This window comes from Sorex araneus, chromosome 1 (genome assembly GCF_027595985.1).
Source record: "Sorex araneus isolate mSorAra2 chromosome 1, mSorAra2.pri, whole genome shotgun sequence".
NCBI lineage: Eukaryota > Metazoa > Chordata > Mammalia > Eulipotyphla > Soricidae > Sorex > Sorex araneus.
Window position 1 is genome coordinate 404,413,841 of NC_073302.1, and position 20,609 is coordinate 404,434,449.

At 37.3% G+C, this 20,609-nt stretch overlaps 1 protein-coding gene across 5 annotated transcripts in view; it reads left to right on the forward strand.

Moving 5' to 3' along the window:
- KMT2E (lysine methyltransferase 2E (inactive)) overlaps positions 1 to 20,609 on the forward strand; it is an 85,001-nt gene that overhangs the window by 53,120 nt on the left and 11,272 nt on the right. For all 5 annotated transcript variants that reach the window (XR_008629163.1, XM_055130706.1, XM_055130700.1 and 2 more), the window contains 7 exons: positions 2,485 to 2,715; positions 2,811 to 2,941; positions 3,965 to 4,082; positions 5,802 to 5,911; positions 10,402 to 10,666; positions 11,945 to 12,043; positions 20,442 to 20,606. Coding sequence is in view for 4 of the 5 variants with exons in the window: in XM_055130706.1 (XP_054986681.1) it covers positions 2,485 to 2,715; positions 2,811 to 2,941; positions 3,965 to 4,082; positions 5,802 to 5,911; positions 10,402 to 10,666; positions 11,945 to 12,043; positions 20,442 to 20,606 (1,119 nt within the window). In the remaining variant the exon portion in view is untranslated. The remainder of the gene's footprint in view (positions 1 to 2,484; positions 2,716 to 2,810; positions 2,942 to 3,964; positions 4,083 to 5,801; positions 5,912 to 10,401; positions 10,667 to 11,944; positions 12,044 to 20,441; positions 20,607 to 20,609) is intronic.

Genomic DNA, 20,609 nt, shown 5'->3' on the forward strand with positions numbered 1-20,609 from the left:
GCTACATCACTTCCGATTGGTCACTTGTACCTTGGATTATTTAGAATATGTCTTGTGTTTTGCATATTGTAACAGCTGCTGATGGAAGCAAGGCGCCTGAGCTGTACTATGTTTCTGTGGCTTCTTAGACTTACAATAAGGCATGGGGAGCATGTTACAGTCCATCTTTTTTTTTTTTTTATTAGTTTATTTTTAATTAGAGAGTCATCGTGAGGGTACAGTTACAGATCCATACATCTTTGTGCTCATGTTTCCCCCATACAAAGTTCGATAACCCATCCCTTCACTTCACCAGTGCCCATTCTCCACCACCCGTAAGCCCAACATCCCTCCCCCCCTCCCAGTCCCGTCTCCCCTCACCCCACCCTGCCACTATGGCAGGGAATTCCCTTTTGTTCTCTCTTTCTGTTACAGTCCATCTTTGACCCTATCACCCAGTCATTATTTTTGGAAAGGAAACCAAAACAGTGTTAATTATTGCAATTTTATAATTAGTTCAAATGCTAACAATAACTACTATTAGTTGGGTTTTGAGGCTGCACACCTTAGCATTCCTAAGATGCTCAGGAATTCTTAGAAATCTTAGGAATCACTCCTGGAGGTACTTGGGGGATCATAAGGGATACCAGGATCAAACCAGGGTCAGCTGTGTGCAAGGCAAATGTCTACTTGATATACTATCACTCTGGTCCCCAAATGCTAACATTTATTTAATATACTGAACTTGGATTTTTTTTTCCCCCCTTTTAGAACTAAGCTCTTTAATGGTCAGTATGATATGCCCCACATTGCCCAGGGGGAGAGGGGACCATGTGGTGCTAGGGATGGAACCTGGGGATTTTGTATGATGCAAAGCATGTACTCCAGCCCTGTGGCTATCTCTCTGACCCTTGAACTTGGATTATATACTTAATATGTTAAATTTTGTTTTTATGAGTTTTTTTCTGACAAAAATAAAGAGGTCTGTAAGTTTTTGGATTAACTATTGATACTCCAGCAGTCTTCCTTTCCAGTTTATTTGATTCACGTCAATTTCAGGCTTAACACATTGATTTTTGCACTGCAGTTTTTTTTAATTAAATCACATTCAACTGTGAGCCAGGGTAGTATGCATCAGCATCAACATGTTAATGAGGAAGGAGTATCATTTGCTTAATTAAAATATTTTTATTTATTACTGCATAAATAAATGACCAAAATTTGCTTTGCAGATACTTAAAAATATTTTTTTCATATGTCTGGGGAGATCATTCAAAGGGCTAAGGGCTTATGCATGTGTTGAATTTGCATCCTTGGCATCACATAGTCCTCTAAGCACTGGCAGCCCAAGCCTTAAAACAAACAAACAAATCTTTTTCCTGGATTAGAGATGTGACTGAAGTAGTAAGAACACATTCCTTATTAGTAAGAGGCCCTGAATTCTATCCCTGGCACTGTATGCCCTCCCTCACCCAGAACTTCTAGATGTATAACTCTGGTGAACACCACTTCTAGATGTGTAACACTGTGAATACCCTTCACTCTAAAAATAAATCTTTTCTTTTTTTAAATCTCTTTTTTTGTAAGAGTGTTATACTTTGAGAAATTAAGAGATGCTTATAAAGTTCAAGAGCTACAGAAGATATATATATACATGTATATATATGAAGTATATGTCAAATCATTAGAGAACATTGGTAGATCCAAAATTTCTTTTTTTTTTTTTCTTTTTGGGTCACACCCATCGATGCTCAGGGGTTACTCCTGGCTTTGCACTCAGGAATTACTCCTGGCGGTGCTTGGGGGACCATATGGGATGCCGGGGATCGAACCTGGGTCGGCCGCGTGCAAGGCAAACGCCCTACCCACTGTGCTATTGCTACGGCCCCCCAAAAGAAAATTTCAATAACTGAATAGATTGCTTTAATAAAAGCTAAGGAAAGCCTTAAATCTGTTATCAAGTGGTCATTGTAATGTAAAATATAAAAGTATTCAGTATCAGTTGGCAGATTTACCTCTCCCATCAAATAACTGAGCAACTTAGAGTGGCAGAGATCTTGTTTTTTCAGGGATCTTTGTTCTTTCTGGCAGTGTTCTTGGGAAGGGATGGAACCTGGATTGGGCCCTACCTGGATTGTGCAACACACCCTACTTGTTAATACCATCTCTCTGGTCCCTTACATGATACTTTATATATAGTAAGATTAGTTACTTATATGTAAAATTGTAACATTTACATAAACATACCTCGCAGATTGTATACAAAACTTCATGAAATCTTGACAGTGATGCTTTAATTTCTGTTTTTTTAACTAGCCCAGGTTATCTGTCTTTTCCTCTACTGGCATATGGAATATAAAAATTCAGTATATTATTATTTATGGTCTTCTTACTAGGACTAATCTGGAAAGTAACATTATTCTAGTTTATATTTTGTATAACTATTTACTGTGTATACAATACTTTAAAGTCTAGATATTAATGCTAGTTTGCTCTGATTTTTAGGGTTCAGCTCCAGAGATTGATCCTTCATCTGATGGTTCAAATTTTGGATGGGAGACAAAAATCAAAGCATGGATGGATCGATATGAAGAGGCAAATAACAACCAATATAGTGAGGGTGTTCAGAGGGAGGCACAAAAATTAGCTCTGAGATTAGGCAGTGGAAACGACAAAAAAGAGATGAGTAAATCAGATTTGAATACCAACAATTTGCTTTTCAAACCTCCCGTAGAGGTAAATAATTTACCAAAATTATAAAACTTTTTCTACCTTACATTTTAAGTAGTCTAAAAACAATTAGGTTTAATTAATGTTAACATTTCTTTTAGAGCCACATACAAAAGAATAAGAAAATTCTAAAATCTGCGAAAGATTTGCCTCCTGATGCACTTATCATTGAATACAGAGGGAAGTTTATGTTAAGAGAACAATTTGAAGCAAATGGATATTTCTTTAAGAGGTATAAACACTTTGTTTCTGGGTTAAATATTAAAATTTAGGCCATTGAGGTGCTTTCATATTTATGTGCATTTGTTTTCCAAAGTGATTATTTTAGTATTTAAAACTCTCAAGTGCTCTCTGCTGTGCTCTGGGGGCTATGTGGTATCCCGATCTCCACCACAGAAGGCAGGCCTGTAGATTACAAAGCATGCCCTCACCCTCTGAGCCTATCCATCTCTTAATCTTGTTGACAACTGTCAATCCTTTCAGAGTTCAACACTCTAAGAACACTTGCTACTGAAAGATGCCTTCATTTGTGAATTTATTTGCTGTGAGTGGGAACATGTGCTCGCCTATATAGCTATTACTTTCCTGTGTTCTTTAAGTATTTTTTATCAATAGGGAGATGACATTCTCAGTCTGTATCCTATTATTGAAGGTAATTATAACTGTAATTTAAAAAGTGATATATAAGAATTCTTCCTTCTATGTAGCAAATATAATTTGAAGCAGTGTTCTAAATCAGACATTAAAAGCACCAGGAACTAGACACATTAAAAGTATCTAGTTAGGAATCGTTTGATAAATGCAGTAGTAATGCCCTTTTTGTCTTTATTTATTTCTTTCGAAACTGAGTTTCTTTTGGGTTAGGTGTTAATTATGGAAATAGGTAAAAATCTCATCTGATTAGTGTTAACTAACCCAGTGCTTCAGAATGGGTTCTGGGATCTGGAAAGATAACTCATTGTGCTAGAACTCGTTTTGTATGCAGGAGTCCCTAGGTAGACTTTTGGCACCCCAGTGGTCCCCAGAATACCATCAGAGGTGACCCCTGGGCCAGTAGTAGCCCCTGGCACCTCAAACAAAAAGAAATCAGGTCTGGAGTTTGCCTATATTTCCAGTACTGGGGATGAAACCCAAGACATTATATGCAACGCAATCCATCACTGAGCCATGTCACTGGCCCTCAATTGCCTATACTTAAATCTTTAAGTCTTTAGAAAGTTTCCTAACTCTCAAATCTTTGTTTCTTTCTTTGTAGACCATACCCTTTTGTTTTATTCTATTCTAAATTTCATGGGCTAGAAATGTGTGTTGATTCAAGGACTTTTGGGAATGAGGCTCGGTTCATCAGGCGTTCTTGTACACCAAATGCAGAGGTAAGCTTATAGGAAAATTGGGAAAGCAGAGATTGTGGATAAGTGGAATCTGAGAATTGTTACCTAAAAACATTTTACTGTTAATGCATTTTATACTGCCCAGCATCTTCTCATTTTGAAATTTTAGGTGGTAGTGACTGGAAAGTCTTATTTTGTACATTGGAGATAACTATCATTCCCTATGAGGAACATGGGCATCTTTTTATCCTAGAAAATTTTATGGGTCAAATAGATTACAAACATGAACGATAAAGTAGATTTCATACATGCTACTATAATTTAACAGTATTGTATTTTCTGTAGAGTGTAAAGTATTTCTGGTTTGGGTGTTTTACATGTCAAAAAGTACATTTTTATTTTTGAGTATCTTGGCAGGGCACAGGGGAGGGACCATATGTAGTGCCAGGGTTTTAACCCAGGTTGGCCATGTTCAAGGCAAGTACCTTCCTTACCTTGTGTACTGTCTCTGGCACCCCAAAATTCCCTTTTTTCCTTTTACTACATAGGGAACTATTGAAAAGAGAAAAACTCCCCAGCTGGGGAGGAACTTGGTGTAGGACTAAGCTCCATAAATACGTTAATAAAATTTTATAATCATTTAAAATGTACGATTTGAAAGTCAGACTATATTTTAGAATTGTATCTTCTTTTTGGCTGCTTTTGTGATTTTACCTATGCTTTAATTTGTCTGTAAGAAGGCATGAGAACTAAAAGGAGTTAATTATGTCAAGTAGCCAGAACAGTGTCTGACTTAGATAATAGAGAATATTATGTCATTATTGTATTTCATTAGATCAGAGAAAATAGAGATGCCATCACTTATAAAAACTCCCAGTTTTACAGATATTTAATGTGAAAATTCTTTATAGAATATATGAAATGTAGAATTTTCTGGTCTAGAGAGACAATATAATGGATAAGGGGCTTGCTTTGCCTGATGACTTGAGTTTGATCCTCGCCCCCTCCACCCCCCATCTGGTTTCACAAACCCCAACAGCAGTGATCCCTAAAAACAGAGCCAGAAGTAAGGCCAAAACACTACTGGATATGGGCAAAAATCTTAAAAAAATGAGAGAAATACAGTATTTTTTCTATGCAGTGCCACATGGTGGGCTATAGAGCTTGTTTTCAGGAGCCAGAACAATAGTACAGTGAGTAGGGTTTTTGCTTTGCATGCAATTGACCCAGGTTTGATTCCCAGAACTCATATGGTCCTCAAGCACTGCCAGTAGTAATTCCTGAGTAGAGTCAGGAGTAACTACTGAACATTGTTGGGTGTGATCTATTACCAACTCACCCCAACCCCATAAAAATAAAACTTGTTTTTAGGCTTCCACAATGTAAGCTTCTCCTTAGTTGCTATCCATTGATTTATATATAACAGCGTTTATAGAGAGAATCTTTTTCATACTGTTTGTGAATTACCTTGAAAGCGAATGCTTTGTTCTTTTTTTTTTTTTTTTTTTTTTTGCTTTTTGGGTCACACCCGGCAATGCACAGAGGTTACTCCTGGCTCTGCACTCAGGAATCACCCCTGGCATGCTCAGGGGACCATATAGCATGCTGGGAATCGAACCCGGGTCAGCCGAGTACAAGGCAAACACCCTACCTGCTGTGCTATTGCTCCAGCCCCCGAAAGTGAATGCTTTGAAGTTCTCAAATTATAAAATGCTTCTCAAGTTAGAAAATAATTTATAAATAAAATGATTTCTTTAACAGGTGAGGCATGAAATTGAAGATGGAACCATACATCTTTATATTTATTCCATACAAAGTATTCCAAAGGGAACTGAAATCACTATTGCGTTTGATTTTGACTATGGAAATTGGTAAGTTCAAACCTGTAATAACATGTATTTGTTACTTAAAAATAATCCCTTAGGCTGGGGAGATAGTACAGTGGTGTATAGGGCATTTGTCTTAAATGCCACTGAATGGGTTCTCAACATCCCATATCATCCCCTGAGCTCACAAGCAGTAATCCCTGAGCACCACTAGGTGTGGCAAAACTAAGCAAGAAAAATTCCTTAATGTCCTTACAACAGATAGGTATATAGTTTCTTATATTGCTTTTATTTTTTCACTTTTTAAAAAATTTATTTATTTTTTGGGTTAGAGCGATAGCACAGCGGGTAGGGCGGTTGCCTTGCACGTGGCTGACCCGGGTTCGAATCCCAGCATCCCATATGGTCCCCTGAGCACCGCCAGGAGTAATTCCTGAGTGTAGAACCAGGAGTAACCCCTGTGCATCGCCAGGTGTGACCCAAAAAGCAAAAAAAATATATATATATATTTATTTTCTAATTGAATCATCATGAGAAAAGTTACAAAGCTTTCAGATTTAAAGTCTCAGTCATACGATGATCAAACACCCATCCCTTCACCAGTGCACATGTTCCATCATCAAGAACCCCAGTATACCTCCCATCCCACATCCACCCCCTGCCTGTGTAGCTGGTGATTTTCACTTTAATCTCTCTTTACTTTGATTACATTCAATATTTCAACAGAAAACTCACTATGATTATTTGGAATTTTCCCCCAGCAATCAGATCTGCTGAAAAGGCATCATTTGATAAATGTTTTCCATTGTTGAGAATGAAGCGCATATGAGGTAGCACACCTGCGCGTTTTTAGATTCCTGGTATTTAGTAATTAAGTCCAGAGAAATTTCTGCCTGAAGTTGCAGCACTGCAAACTCATACCTCTGTTAGTGGGGTCTACAAGATGGCGATCACCACGCCGCCAGTGAGAGGAAAGGCTGAGAGAGAAATCCTTTCCCCCTCCTGGGGCGTCATGGGGCTGTAGCTTAGTTCACAGTCTAGAGGCATTTCTGCAAGAAGCCGCTGGGTGCTGAAAGTACTTAGTGGGCCTCCGGGATCATGGTCGCTCAGGAACAGAGGAGCCGTTCGTGTGCGGCTCGGGTCTTGTCTAGGCCTATTGCTTTCTGTTTTTATCTGATGTAACTAAAAGTACTTAAGGACAAGCATTTTGGTATCAGTTTCCATTGTAGTATTTTTGTCTATTCTTTTCTAAATGTTTCCTTAAGTATAATATAAATGGCTCTTAATAATTACAGTAATAATGCAGGTATACAACACTGAATATGACTTTTCTTTTTTTTCCTTCAGTTTTAAGTGTACAGGTGGGGGGGTGGGTGGCAACCCTGCTATGCTCAGGGGATCAAACCTGAGTTATCTATATGCAAGGCAAGTACTTTATCTGCCATACTACTGTTCTGGCCCCAGACAGTTTTACTCAATACAAATACTTTGGTTAGTAGCCTGAGAGATAGTACCAGGATCAAGGTACTTCCTTGGCACCACTTTGACCCTTCTGGCCTCAATACATTCCTGGCTGTGGCCTAAATCCAAAAACAATTTGGAATAGTTTCATATTCTCTTCTAAATGAAAATTGTGACTAATTTCCTTTGCAAGATAAAGAGATCCTGCAAAGAAAATCTGAGAAATAATATTCTGAATACTGGGAGGGGAATTTTAATTCTCAGTATAGACATCAACTTGAAATTTTAAATATATAAAGAATATAAATACTAAATTTAATATACTTGCTATCCAAATTAATAAGCTTTTCATTGAATCCTCTTATGTAAGGAAGTCAGGTTGCATCTCTTCCCTCTTTCAGAGATAACTGCCATCTTGAGTTTGGTATCTTAACATTTTTTTTTTATTGTCCATATGTGTTCTTGTATGTAAAGTACTATCAATAATAATCTTTAACTCATTATTTCCATTCTTTATTGTTTTGTGCCATATCCAATGTATTTAGGGATCATTCCTGGAAGAGCTCAGGGGACCTGATGTGGTGATGGAGATCACATCCAGATTTGCCTCTTGCAAGCCTGTTCCACTATATTCTCATAAGAATAAAGAATGGGGGGAAAGAGAGAGATTAGAGCTATACTCTTAAGTGTACTTTGAGCTTATAATTTCACTTCTTATGTCCTTTATTTATTATACTATTAGTCATTTAGATTTACAAAAAGTTCAACATTCTGCTTTTTGAACATGTTTGCATATGTTAATCTTCCATGGTAGGTAACTGAAGGACCAGGCAATGCAGGGAGGAAGGAAGCACATATGCAGGACAAGAGCCCTGTACTATCTCTCCAGCCCAAAATATAGCGGTTTTAATTTTCATCTCCACTTCACTCACAGACTCAGAGTTATCAGAGTTATGTCTCTTTATATATTGCTTTGGTTAAGAATATAGGTATTTCCTGTTTTTAAAGTTTGCATTATGATACTTGGCCTTTAACAAAAGACCTACAGTAGTTTTCAAAAACTGAATTTTTTTAAAGACTAAAGGCATAAAGCAAAGATCTTAAACACTAATTTCAAGTAGACAGATTTATGTAATAACTCTGCAGTTGTTAACAATTTCAGTAGTATTGTAAAACTATCATTCCTAAACAACAACAACAAAACAGCTTTTTTTCTTTTTAAGGAAGAAAGCAAAGTTCAGTATTTGTCTCCACAAGCCCATTTAGAGCCAATGGGCATCAAAGCAGGAAGTGACTCGACAAGGCTCCTTTCCTAAGAATTTATACAGGCTGTGCATTTGTTCCTTTACTATATTAGGTTTCATATCTTAATATGTGACCTAAGGTCAGTTTATCTTTTCACCTTGTTACTTGAGTATTCCTGAAATCAAAGTAAACATCTAGAAGAGTTTTATTTCTTGTTTTTTTTTTTTTGCTTTTTGGGTCACTCCTGGCTCATGCACTCAGGAATCACCCCTTACGGTGCTCAGGGGACCATATGGGATGCTGGGGATCAAACCCAGGTCAGCAGTATGCAAGGCAGATGCCCTACCCGCTGTACTATCGCTCCGGCCCCAAGGGTTTTAAATTAGTTTTCCATGAATATCTAATTGGGAGAGGTGAGAGCTAGACCAGGAATATATTTTTTTTTTATCACCTTCTTACAGAACCAGGCAACTTGATTTATACATTTCCTTCCATATGTAAGTCAAAGTATAGAAACTTGTAAATTTGGAACAAAATATTTAATTTGGGCTTGCGGTTTCAGCCTATGTGTTCGATATGAACAAATTTTGAGTGTTGGTTTTAAGAGAGAGTTAAAAATACCCTTTAGACTTAAAATGTGAGGTTTACACTCAGAACTGTATCTGAATAGCATCTCTTTTATTAAGCATTTTTTTTTTTTTTTGCTTTTTGGGTCACACCCAGCGATGCACAGGGGTTATTCCTGGCTCATGCACTCAGGAATTACTCCTGGTGGTGCTCAGGGGACCAAATGGGATGCTGGGAATCGAATCCGGGTCGGCCACATGCAAAGCAAACGCCCTACCTGCTATGCCATTGCACCAGCCCCTTATTAAACTTTCTACTGTGGGCAAAATACTTATTCAACCTGAGACATCTCATCTATTAAATGGGAGTAATAATTTTGAAGCTCCCATTGGAAAAAGGGTATTTAAAAGAAGCAAAAATAAATTATAACTTATTTTCTCAAAATGGTACAGGGGAAAAAGCACCTGCTTTACACTCAGCCAACTCTGGTTCAACCCCAGGCACATCAAGTATGATTGGTTCCCCAAACACCACCAGGAATAATATCTGAGCAGAGTGAATTGTCACCCAAATACCTGGGGTTACTAAAATCATCCCATAAATTGTAATACAGATGAAGTTTGATATTTATCGTAACTAGGTTTTTTTTGTTGGCTTTGTGAAAGGGAAGTCTTACTTAACCCTTCCTTGGAAAACAAAGTGGAAGGCTTCTATGTTTAATTTGGGTTTAGGTATTTAGTTTATATTTAGATATGAACTGTCTCTCTGTCCTTAACTAATTTTTTATTTGTGGGGGTGGAGGAGGTTCAGAGGCCCCACTGTCAGTTCTCAGATAGCTGCACCAGTACATTGGGTCAGTACAATGACGAGGATATGACACTACTTCAGGCCACAGTAGAGGAACTAGGGGCCTCCAGGGCTATTAAAAGTCAAATTTAGAATAAGTACTTTTTGTCACATATTCTTTTTATATATATATACTTTATAATTTACCCTTATGATTTAAGGTTCATTTTAGACTATTATTTTTATGACGTGAAATTTCTTCTGTGATAGTTTCCAGGAACTGCATAATAAAATGGAGCAGAAATTTTAGCTTAGAGGCCAAAGAGCTCAACAGCCTGGAGCATATACTTTGCACGCAGGAATTCCCAGCAATATATGACCCCACAAAGAAATCCAGGAGTGCCAATCTGAGTATGCCCTCCCCCAAAGAAAGTTTTTATTTATGATCTTTAATATTCAACTTATTATTTTTCCAGTAAGTATAAAGTGGATTGTGCATGCCTCAAAGAAAATCCAGAGTGCCCTGTTTTAAAACGTAGTTTGGAATCCATGGAAAACATCAGTAGTGGTTATGAGACCAGAAGAAAAAAAGGAAAAAAGGAAAAGGATATTTCAAAAGAAAAAGACTCACAAAATCAGAATATTACTTTGGACTGTGAAGGAACAACCAACAAAATGAAGAGCCCAGAAACAAAACAGAGGAAGCTTTCTCCACTGAGACTATCAGTATCGAATAATCAGGTACATGCTCTGATTCTTGATGACAAAAGTTTTTTTTAAAGGTCTCTTAAATTGTCTTTGTTTTGTAAAATATTTTTTAAAATTAAGTTCACTAATTAGGCTATATAATGAATTACTGATAAGTACTGATTCTGTGAAAATTCACAACTTATTATTTTTAATATTTGTTACACAATCAAGAAACAGCTCAAGCCAGCAAAATATAGCATTTTTCTAAGAATGGGTAATTTGAAAAGTCAATTTTCCTTATGTTTATATAATGCTGTAAGTCACAAAACTTCCTTTAGCAATTGGGAAATAAGCTAATTTTATAGAGGGTGGCAGATAAGATTTTTGACAGAAAATTAACATCTAAGGTAACTTGGGGTAAAGTTTGGTAATACTTCTATATCTATACTTTATTATATGCCTTAAGTTTTCAATTGAGGGGTTAGGTAGATAGCTCAATGCAAAAAACAAAAACAAATTTAAATTGTTTTTCCAGAATAGTTTATTGAAAATAACGTTTAGGAACACCTTCTCCAGGGGAAGGCCTTACACTTGGCCAGCCCTGTTTTATCTCAGTCACCTCAACTATGGTTGGTTGTCCAAGCACCACTGTGACCCAAAACCCAAAATATGTTGAAACATTTATTGGATTCTTGATATTTAAAGAATATGGTTTTGTGAAATTTGGAGAATATAAATGGCTATACTCACAAGAATATCCTTGTTCTTGTGCTTTAAGAATATTAAGATGTATTTGATATGCCAAAAACAGTAACAGTAACAATAACGTGCTCTTCGTGTTCCTGGAATGAGCAGATGCTGTTTGGCTGCACTGGCGCGAGACAGGGATGAATGAAAATGTTACTGGTGCCCACTCAAGCAAACGATGAATGGGATGATAGTGATAGCAATTAAAAGAACAAAAAACAGGGCTGGAGGGGCTGGAGTAATAGCACAGCGGGTAGGGCGTTTGCCTTGCATGCAGCCGACCCGGATTCGAATCCCAGCATCCCATATGGTCCCCCCTCCCCCCAGCATCGCCAGGAGCAATTCCTGAGTGCATGAGCCAGGAGTAACCCCTGTGCATCGCTGGGTGTGCCCTCTCCCTACCCCCAATAAACATACTTTAAAAAGTAAAATTATTTTGATAATTTAAAATCTTCCTGAATGAGGTTTTAAACTTTGCAAATACAAGTAGAATTGTAATTTTGGAATGCTTAGTAACGTTGAAAGGCAGATTTATAATAGTTTTGTAAGGTGTACTTCTACAGAGTAATTTCTATCTTACAGGAACCAGATTTTATTGATGATATAGAAGAAAAAACTCCCATTAGCAATGAAGTAGAAATGGAATCAGAGGAGCAGATTGCAGAAAGAAAAAGGAAGATGGTAAGTTGGGAAGCCAGTAACTACTGCATGCTGTTGGTCGAGTGGGCTTCCTACAGTAATACCAGTCATTTATGAGGGATTACAAACTGTTCTTTGTAGTTAGTAAGCATTCTGTGCCACTGGATTTTGGGCTTTGTCAATATTATTCACGTTAACTTCAATTTCTCTCCTGTATTTTTACTATGTTAAATAGAAATTTTAGATTGCATTTAAAATCACATTGTATTTAAAATTATTTAGGAAATTTTAAGTTTCTACTTCAAAACTTAATAAATTTTAATTATAGAATTTCTGTTCTAAATGTCTTTCATTAGCTAAATGTATCCTTTCTCTTCATGATTTAATGTAAAAATGGAATTTTAAAGCTTATAGTAAAATCAAATAAATCATCTTGCAAAACAAAAAAATAACTTATTTTGGTAGCTACTATTCCTGTATTCATACTAATAACATAAGGTTTTTCATGAAAATGAATTTAGGATTGATATTCCCTGTGCTGCCAGGGGTGGAGGTCTTCTGACCCATGTAAAGCCAGGGATTGACCCTATAACTTATCTCCCTGGCATGTGGGACAATATACTTTCTTAAAAATCTAAAGTAATTTTTCAGTAAATGTAATATTTAGGCCAGTTAAAAACAAGGTTTGAAAATGACTTGAATCACTAACAAATGATCTCATCTCAGAAATGACTTTCCTCACTGCCTCTATTTTATATCTTCTTATTTTTAACAATTTTTATGCTGTCTTCCACCAATATCAGGTATAAGGTATTTGAAATATGATCACTGTAAGGCATATGTCATTTGTTTTAATCCCTTGATAGTTATTCATTTGATAATGATTCATTTTTGTTCATACTTGGAATTTGAGAAAAACTGCTGTGATGGAATAAAAAGGAAAAAATAGTTCTACCTAAAGAAATTACTTTGAGGTCCAAGAGATAATACAGGCTTGCTGCTGACCCTAGGTTTGATTCCTAGCACCCCTGATGATCCCCAGCACAGATGGGTATGGCCTCAAACCTCCCAAATTTATTAGAAATTAAAATTTATCATGAAGTTCTAAACTAAGGCTGTTTTAACTTGATTTTCAGTATTTATTGGCCAGTTAATTGCTGCATCCTTGCATTTGTACTAATTTTGCAGTAGTTTTTAGGGGGAAAAAGGAGACCTCCTGTGTCTGTGGGAGCATACTTCACAAGTTGCTTTAGGGGATGTTAACAATCTTAGATTTAGATGCTTGTTCTACAATGCATGCACAATAATTTTATTCAGATCACAGTGTCGAAGTGAAGGGGCTGGGGCACATTGTGTCAGGTAGGGTGCTTGTTTTTGCACTTGGCCAAATTCAGTCCCCCATTTGATCTCCAGCACCCCATATAGTCCTCTCAGCAGTGTTGTATGTAGCACCAAATCCTACCCCCTGCCCGAAAATCCCCCAATATTATTTTGTATCAATGTTCAGAAAGTTAGTGGAATTTAGAATAGACCCAATCCTGAATCACTTTTGTTAGTGTTAAGCAATGTGAAACTTTGAATAGACAGAAAAATTTACTTTGGGATCAAACTTTTCATTTGATTTTGCCTAATAGTGTGGTGTATTACTATGCCAACAAGGTAGCTGAATAGCTCAAGTAAATATTTCATAATAAAGTGTGGAAAAAGTATAATCTTGTGTAGTATTTTAAAGGAATAGGAAATGGTTAAAAATGTTTGGCTTAACACAGTTTGATCTCTACTATCACATGGTTCCCCAGCACCTCCAGTTATAGCCACTGAACAATGCTAGGCGTGGTTAAAAACAAAAATATTCAGCTTCTTAGCTTGCATTTCTAACAGTCATTGCAGTATCTTACTGGCACATTCACTCCAGTGTTTCTATTATAGAAATTTTGGTTCTCCTAAAATTAAAAAATATGCATCCTGGAACTCAAGCAGTTGGTCTAAATTTTGTACTACTCCAATGTATTATTTCTTTGTGAGTACCAAAATATTTGATTTGAAAAACTTTTATTTTACCTTGTTTTTATTGAATAGGTTATTAGAAATAGGTTATCATAAAGCTCCTAAAAAAAGACAGATTTTAAATCATGGATATAATGGAGACACTAGTTTTCAAGTATATTTATGAGATTAGGATTCATCAGGTGTACTTATCAAGTCTCCTCTAAAATACACTCTGGCTTGAACCATATAAAGTTCACTTTAGCTTATACAAATAGCAATTTCATGCTCCACATTATAATTATCATTCTGCTTAGTTTCCAAAATTTGCAATAATAAAATTTTTAGTTTTCCTTTACTAAACTTAGTAGGGCTGGAGCGACAGCACAGCGGAAGGGCATTCGCCTTTCATGCAGCCAACCCATGTTGATTGCTCTGTCCCTCTCAGAGAGCACAGCAAGCTACCCATGGTGTATTTGATATGCAAAAGCAGTAACAATAAGTCTCACAATGAGAGACATTACTGGTGTCCACTCAAACAAATCGATGAGCAATGGGATGACAGTGATTAAACTGAGTATTAAAAAGTAAACACTGGGGACTGCAGAAAAAGTACAGTGGATAAGGTGCTTGCCTCACATGTGGCTGACCTGGATTCGATTCCCCAGCACTTCCAGGAGTAAGCCCTAAACAAATCTTGGTGTGCCACCATCTCCCCCCTCCCCCACCCCAAATGTATCAACACTGACAAAGGATTTAATACAAATAAAATGGCATAGTGATTGAGGTCTTAATCACATTAGCTCAGGCTATAGTCTGTACTCATTGGATTCCAAATTAAAAGGGAATATATTGTAAGCTGGTAACAGTGGAATATAAAGAATTGTTTACTAACATTATATTGAGTAGTTATGAGACCCATTTTCAGAAACTAAGCCCAGGAGTTCCAAAGTTACACTTATCTCAAGACTTCCCATCTTCATTTCAAACTACATATTCTGGCCTTAATGATTTTTTTCCTTCTCAGATACTGCAGCCAAAACAAACTTCTGATTTCTTGTTTTTGTGGGGGAAGGGCCTACAGGTGATTATCAGGCTTGTGGTTCAATGTGATTGCCAGGGTGTGTATTTGAATGTTGGTTCCAAAATACATGTGTGATGGGCCCTGCACGAAGCCAGCCCTCAAACAGGTTTAGTTCTAAGCACTGCTGGATGTGACCCAAGGGGGAAAAAAGGGGAAAGGAAGACATTTTCAGCAGAGGCATTTTTACAAAAAATAATTACAGTGCAGCAAAAATGATAAAGGATATAGCAATCTGATAGCATATAGCCAGGGTCATCAGAGAACTAGGCAGTAAGTTTGATGGGATTTGTGCGCAGAGATTTAAACAGGATAAGGGCTGGATCGAGAACTAAGCATGCAGCTAGTCCCTGTTCAATCCCTGGCACTGCAAGCATTTCTGGAAGACACCCCTTAGCATAGAGCCACATATGTCCCCCACACCAGAAAATATAATTACAAGTTAGCTCTGTGACTAAATTATATGGAATTGATTCTATTTCCCTAGGGGTCTCATCTGGAGGCAATTCAAATGTGGTTTAGCTGGAATTACAATCTGGTCCTCTAGCAAAGTAACAGAGGGATATAGTGAGATAGTGTAGATCCTAAGAAATATTCAGATTCCAAGAAAGATTCTTAAGCAATCAATTTCTGATTTTAGCTTACTCAAATCACTCTGGTCAGGACAGAAAATAATTCTCTTCTCCTAATAGAGATGGTAACTGATAATTTTTTCTTTACAGTGGGTTGGAATTGAGAGACTGTCCAATTAAGCCTTGGTAGTTCAAATACAGTAGGTTGTTTACACAATACTCATTGGATTCCAAAATCAGGGAACTATTTAGAACGCATTCACCCCTCCAGCCTACATGATAGCTGAGGTGACTTTTCAGGTAAAGAGTGTTGGTAGGGAATTAGAAATTGTATACTGGGAAATTCACCTTATTATGAGATGTAAAGAACACTCAACTGAAATATAAGCCTTCAAAAGACTTAAATGAAAAATGTTTGCTTTTCTCCTTTATACATCTACTTGAGAACTGCATGAAAAAATCTTTTGTATTTTTGAAAATAGTTTGTCATGAGCTTACAGAAATATTTACTTGGAATAGTTCTGGTAGTTGATAAATTAGTCAGACTGTTTAAAATGAAGTCCAACAAGGTGTTCAGGTCTTTACATTTATAAGGGTAAAAGTTTGAGAAACGGGCTGAAGAAAGTAAAACTGGTAGGGCCCTTGCTTTACATGCAGCCGACTAAGGTTCAGTCACTGGCATCCCATATATCCCTCCAAGCCCATGAGGAGTGATTCCTGTACAGAGCCAGGAGTAACCTGAGCACTGCAGGATGTGGCCCAAGAATCAAAACAAAAAAGAAATTTGAGGAATAAAGATAGCTTGCTAGGATGAAATCCTTGAATGTTCCTTTCCTTTAAAGACAAATTTAAAGGGCTGGTACAGGGGATATGCAGATGACCCTGGTTTGGTACGGAGGACCACAACTTAAAAATATTTTTAAAACATAAAGCTTTAAAAGACTGAGTGGTAGATACATTCCTTGCATGAATGAGGCCCTGGATTAATCAGTTGCACTGGAGGAAAATAAAGATGAGGCAAGATTTTTATGTGATTATTCTATCAAGGTAGGAAGAGCCACTTCTAGCAAGGAAAAATGGAACATGTCACTCGACGTTTTCATTCTATGTTCTCAATTTTCTTTTCTTTTCTTTTATGTGCCATATCCAACAGTGCTCAGGCGTTTGCTACTGGCTCTGCACACAGGAATCACTCCTTTGGGCTTGGGTGACCATATGGGATGCTGGGAATTGAACCCAGGTTGGCTGTGGGTTCAAAGCCTGTTCTCAATTCTTAATACTAAGCAAATTTCCCTCTGAAGCTGTCACAAATTATAGTTATTTTAACTCAGTTTTTAATTATCAGGTACATTTTTCTACTAATTGGGATGTACTGGAATGATTTGTTCAGTTTCTCTTTTCAGTTTTATCTCCATTTCTAATTCTGTTCTTCATTGTGTAAATCCTTGAGCCATGGGGACCACAGATTATTTTTCATTTGCTGAATAGGAATCTTAAGAGCCCCCCAGTTTCTTTCAAGTATAAATTTATTTGACTTTAAGTAAATCTGTGTTTAAGATGTATGTTTACTTTGAAACACAAAATTGGTACAGAAATTCTCAATATCCACTTAAGTGATTAAATCTTATAAAGGGGCAGTATTCAGAAGACTTGTTCAGAAGACAGTATATACAGTAAATGTGACTAATAGTTCGGCACTTAGGCACAGGACTGAGTGATCCCTTAGGACAGAGTCATGAGTAAGCCCCAAGCACCATTAGGTTCAGTTTAAAAACAAAAAACAAATCCAAAGGGGTTGGAGAGATAATGCAGGTGGTAGGGCACTTGCCTTGCACAGAGCCAATCTTGGGGTTAATCTCTGGTATCACATTACATCTCCTGAGTGATTCCTGAGTGCAGATCTAGGAGTAAGCCCTGAACAAAGCTCTGTGCAACTTTGCCCAAACAACAGCTTAGCACATAATAATTCAGTATGTCAAAAGCTGATGTAGTTTTCCTAAAAGGCAGTCTTCTGATTTTACCAGGTTCTGTCAGTTGCCCAAATCACAGTTGGTGAAGTGATCTTGAGATGTGAGTCGTCACTGGCTTGAAGACTCATGGCCTTAAATAGTGTTTTAACACGGCATATCTAAACTACGTCAAGACAGATGTTAAGCATCTTTGAAAATTTGCTAGAGTCAATTGGGACTAATTTCTGAAATCCGCTATGCAATCAATTGTAATGAGGATGTATTTGTCAGTGTATTAGATGCAATGGTGAATATAAAAGCATAGTAACAAATAAGAAATATTTTACAAGTAGCTATTCAACGACTTTTTCCCTCCAGGTAGAAAATCAAAGTCACATTTTAATTCCTAGGGAGCAAAGAGATAGTACAGTGGGAAATGCACTTGCCTTGCGTGCAGCCCACCTGGGTTTGGTCCCTGGCATCCTATCTGGTACACCGGGCACCACTAGGAGTAATTCCTGAGGACAAAGCCAGGAGTAACCCCTGAGCATTGCCAGATGTGGACCAAAATCAAACAAAAAAGCACATATTCCTAGCATTTGTATGTTCTAAGATGAAGTGTGGTTAAAACCATTATGATAAGTTCTTTTCATTTAATAGTTATACAGAATGTAGGAAGTGTTATGCTTTTTGTTTATAGATAGTATGTCCGGTTACTGATAGGAAACAAGGAGCTAGAAAACTTGAATGATAACTATGGCTCCACCTTTGAGTTTATTAGTACACACAAACTTTGGTTTCTTTAGTGTAGGATAAGATTATGAATTAAGATAAATTATGAATCATCTGAAAGAGCGTTTGACAGTTGTGTTACTTGAGTAGGGAAAGTAGTGAATTCAGATTTTTAGCGGGGCTTACTCCTAGTTCTACACTCAGGGATCACTCCTTGGGCTTGGGGATCATATGCAGCGCTGTTGATCAAACCCAGTTGATCATGTGCAAGGCAAGCGCCTACCTGCTGTGCTATATCTCTACAGCCTCAGATCGATAATATGCTATTGTAATAGTTTATATTATTATATTAATATGTAAAATTATTTGATTATAATTAAATTTGAGTTTTTACATCAAATAATTTTATGACATTCCCACCATCCAAAACACATGAATATAAAACCATGTCACCATCTGAGACAAGTAAATATGGAACTCTGTTAAAATCCTTTCTGGTCAGAGCGATAGTACAGCAGGTAGGGTGTTAGCCTTACATGCATCCGACCCAGATTTGATCCTTGGCATCCCTCAAGGACTGCCAGGAGTAATTCCTGAGTGCAGAGCCAAGAGTAACCCCTGAGCAATGCCAGGTGTGGCCCCCAAACCAAAAACCAAAGTAAACAAACCCAGAGAGAGAGGAGTTATATTGGCAGGGGGTGAGGGGGAGGGAGAGTCTAGAAGTAAGCTTTATCACTTCCAGTTCCATTTAAAAAATATTGCTATACTAGTTTTTGATCACCAGTCCCATAAAATGCAGAGGTAAGTCCATGGACAAGTAATCTTACCTCTCGACCCCAGTTTCCTTACCTGCAAAATAAGAATGGCAAGGGTAACACATTTTATAAGTGGCATGTCTGCAGTATGTCAATTCGTTGTGACTGAACAAACTCAGAACTATTCTTTAAGAGTCATTTTGAAGATACATGAATTTATGAACAAGCATATATGAGGGCTGGATAAAAGAGTACAGGGCTATTGCCTTGCATATGGATGAACCCATTTTGATCCCTAGTGAGCTCACCTTGAGCGAGCTCTGAGCACTAACAGGTGTGCCCTGCCCCCTCCCTCCCTCAAATTTGTGTGAAAAAAATAAAATCCAAGAGTGAAGCACTAGTTTTGAGTGTAGATGTCTTGATGCTTGAATCTCTGCTAATTACTGGAACAAAGCTCCACTGTTGAGTAAGCCATTCAGCTAGACCTTGAGTTTCTGATCTTTCTTTCTTTCTTCCCCACATCGATGACAAATAAAGGAAGAAAGACAAATGGATCTGATCCTCAGGACCTGGTTCTTTTCATTTGGAGAACTGGACAGTTGATGGACGTGATTCCTGATTCTTGTTGAAACTGAAGCATTTGCCAGGCCCACTGGTCAAGGCTCTGGGTCTTGCTTTTAATATTCTCTCTCCAAAGAGAGCTAATGTTGTTCAAAGGAACTCTTGCTGTTCCTCAGTCCCTGCCTTGAACTGTCAGTGTAAGACAGGAAGAGCAGAAGGTAGAGGAATGCCTGTAAGGAGGGCATGAGAGCTAAAGTAGAAATAATAAGTAAAATGGAATACATACCATTTTCCAAGTACTGTTGGAAAACTTCACAGATATTTTCTGTTTGAACTCAATAACAAATCAGTGGAGTGTAAGTATTATCACCCACATTTTATGAGTCTCAAAAAGGTTATAAACTAGGCTGTCATGTAGAATGATTTGGGAGAGTCATGATTAAAACCAGGACTTCACCCCTTAAAACAATATATTTGTTTCGTAAGTTCATATGAATTTATCCCTTTCAGTATATCATTGTCATAGAATCTTGGGGGTGGATAAGAAAGAAAGATTTCAGTTTAATAAAACCTAAAGGGGCCTTTTGAGATTTCTATATGCTAGTTTATCAATGACAAACATCCAAGTATTTGATTTGTAATGACCAGACTACCAACATATTGGAATAAAGTGATCAAATGAATATAAATGTCTTCCCATACAAGTTTTTGCTAACGTTTTTATAAAATTTGCCATGAAAATGTGGATTTTGAATGTCAAAACAGAACAATAATATTGTGTCACTTACAATTTGAATTTCATAGACAAGAGAAGAAAGGAAAATGGAAGCAATTCTGCAAGCTTTTGCCAGACTTGAAAAAAGAGAAAAAAGAAGAGAACAAGCTTTGGAACGAATCAGCACAGCCAAAACTGAAGTTAAAAGTGAATGTAAAGATGCACAGATTGCCAGTGATGCTGAAGTTATCCAGGTA